Source organism: Plasmodium cynomolgi, chromosome 13, assembly GCF_000321355.1.
Source record: "Plasmodium cynomolgi strain B DNA, chromosome 13, whole genome shotgun sequence".
NCBI lineage: Eukaryota > Apicomplexa > Aconoidasida > Haemosporida > Plasmodiidae > Plasmodium > Plasmodium cynomolgi.
The window spans coordinates 938,049-940,949 of record NC_020406.1 but is presented as its reverse complement, the minus strand read 5'-3'; the positions used below and the strand labels follow the sequence as shown (position 1 = coordinate 940,949).

The window sequence follows — 2,901 nt, the reverse complement described above, 5'->3', positions numbered from 1 at the left end:
TTTTTTTTTTTTTTTTTTTTTCCCTTCCCCGGGATCCCCACGGGCGTAGCCATTTGTGAGCCTACGCAAGAACGGCTGCTTAGTCGCCTTGGCATCTCATCCGAACAAGTATTTTATATATATATATATATATATATATATATTTTTTTTACTTATTCTCATTTTTTTTATTTTATTTGATTTTTTTATTTGATTTTTTTTCGTGTTCGCGTTCGCCAGTTTGAGGCCCCACAGCGAAGTTACATTCACCACGCGATGTGTGCCCAAGAGCCTGCGCCTGCGCGCGCTTCGCGACGACCATGTTGGCCGTTCTGGCTCGCTTAGCCGCGTAACCGCGTAACCGCGTAACCGTTCAACCGATTAACCTATTAACCGATTAACCGATTAACCGATCAACCGCCCAACCGCCCAACCGCCCAACCGCTCAACCGCTTGGGCAACTCATCACGAAAACGAGGAACACATGGCTGGCCGTAAAGCCACCCTTAAAGAGTTGGCGTTTTAGGGAAGGCGCCAGCCTGGGAGGGGAAACTCCTCCAGGGGATGAATCTACCATTGGGTGTGTGTGTTGAACGGCATAAACACGGAGGGATGAGTCACGTCCACCTAAGCCCCTCTGCACACCGCACGTGTCACTCCTCGCCCCCTTGACACAACGAAGGAGATGACTGTCATTGGCTGCCTTCTCCTCTTCGGCTTCTCCGTCTGCGTGTCTGGATTCCGCATAGATCAGGTGCGTTCCCGAGGCGTAGTCACCGTGCGATAAGTACACCCAAGGGGCGTTAGTGGGCATATTTGTACCCACCCTCGGTGCTTCTGCCACGGTCATTCGCCTCGCGCAACGATTACGGGGGCGAGAAAAGCGTTGCAACACTGTCAGTTTAAAGTTGAGCAGTTATTGTCCCATTTCTGTGTGTGTGCGTGCGCGATGAGAGCTAGCCAAAATGACACACAATCTTGAATGTTGGTATATATATGTATAATTTTTTTTTTTTTTTTCCCTTTTGGCTAGCTAACCCCATTTGCAAGAAAAGCGACAGCATATCCCAGAAGAATGCGCAGAAGGAGCGTCTTCCATCTACACGTGAAAAAGGAAAACCCATCTGTGCAGAACAAAAACTGCATACGCATCGAATTCCGCCCGGGAGTGGGGGGAGAAGAAGCGTTGCTCTGGTCAAGGGAGCTGTTAAATGTTAGTAATGTGGATCAGCCAGACACAGATTTGTGTGTGCAGGGATATGTAACGCTCTTGACAGGCCTTCTGCTCCCCCACAAACCCATTTTATAATTTTGTGCTGCATTTTATCCTATTCAGTCCCCCCCCCTTCTTCCTCCACGTTCAGACGTACAAAACATTTGCAGAGAGGATAAACTGCCGCGTCGAACGAGTCCACGTAAGAGGAGAGGCGTACTTCCCCACGACAGCAATTCTACGTTTTATGCCTCTCGCCATGCACGTCATGTGTTGCGCGGTGTGAAGGGGTTCCCTCGGTGGGTGCTAAGTAGCGCGATTGTTCAGTTGTGCATTTGCTCAGTTGCTCAGTTGTGCAGCTGCGAAAGAGTTCACTCTTTGGTCGACTCCATCCTGCAGGACGCCAGTGAGTCCCTCGTGGTGACATCCCCCTCCGACGTGTGCATAACCAAGCAGGGGCAGGAAATCAAAGCGAGTCTCTACGATCTCTTCAAAAATGAGAGCGGTATCCACCAAGTGAAGAGGGTTCCCCAGAATGAGTCCAAGGTAAGGGACGACCCTCCGTGAAGAAGGCAGCTTAGCAGTTTTGTCCACATGACAAAGTGTGTGTGCTGCACTGTCTTTTCTACCCATCTGAACTTTCACTCCTTACCCTTCCTCCCACCGTCAAAGGGAAAAATCCACTCCTCCACGGCCACGATTGCAGTTTTCCTGCACGAAGAGGAATACAGGAAGGACGAAGTCAATTTGAAGGACTTGAGGATTACGACCTTCCGGTCGAGCAAGCCGGGCGGGCAAAACGTCAACAAGGTGCGTCAGCAGGGTTCGTCAACAGGGTGCATCCACAGGGTGCATCCACTGGGTGCGTCAACAGGGTGCGTCTACTGGGGAGGGGGACCAGACTACAGAGTGGAGAGATGGGACAGCTGGCGAGGTGGGGCAGCTGGCGAGATGGAACACCTCCTGACCCCTCCCAATTTGACAAACCTCTCCATTTCCATCACCCCCGTAGATTGAATCAGGTGTGTCCATCCTGCACAAGCCAACGGGGATACTGACCGAATGTCAAGAGGAAAGGTTACACATCGCGAGGAGGAAAAAAAATAGGAAAAAAATCGGAAAAAAATCGGAAAAAAACAGGAAAAAAAAAAAACTTTTGTAACGCTAACAAAATGACAAAGCAGGCCCACCTACATCTTTCTCCCCTTTTTGTAGGACTCAAGAAATGAACAAAAAAATTGCCATGAAAAGGTTAACTCAGAAAATTTTCCAACTTCGGCATAAGCAAAGTGAGGAACAGCTCCGGAGAGAACGAGCCAAACTGGTAATCTTTTCTCTACAAATAAACGCCATTTTGTGAGCGTGAGCGTGTGCGTGCACGACACGGCGCAACTCGACGCGACGCAACCTCTGGGGGGAACACCTCTTTGACTTCTCAGTCACACTGAATGGCCCAGCTCCACAAATGCCTTGCGCCTCCTCATACATATACATACATTTCAGATAAAAAATAGTAACCGGAGCAGTCGCATCAGGACGTACAACATCTTCAGGGGGTATATAACTGACCATGTGACGAAGCGGAAGCTGGACTTGATGTACTTCGTAAAGGTAAAGTTGGAGTTTTTACTGAATGTGGATCGGTAGGCAGGTTGTTAGCAGGGCGACAAAAAAAAAAAAAAAAAAAAAAGGAAAGCGGAAGAGGAAGA

General features: G+C 49.0%; 1 protein-coding gene across 1 annotated transcript; it reads left to right on the top strand.

Moving 5' to 3' along the window:
- Window positions 1-1,012: 1,012 nt before the first annotated feature.
- PCYB_133010 (peptide chain release factor 1) lies at window positions 1,013-2,855 on the top strand (the record flags this gene model as incomplete). The annotated part of the gene is made up of 7 exons (XM_004224326.1): window positions 1,013-1,185; window positions 1,344-1,394; window positions 1,649-1,738; window positions 1,865-2,002; window positions 2,205-2,269; window positions 2,408-2,516; window positions 2,696-2,855. Coding segments are annotated over 7 exons (768 nt in total), but the record flags the coding sequence as incomplete, so codon positions are not given.
- Between the last annotated feature and the right edge of the window lie 46 nt (window positions 2,856-2,901).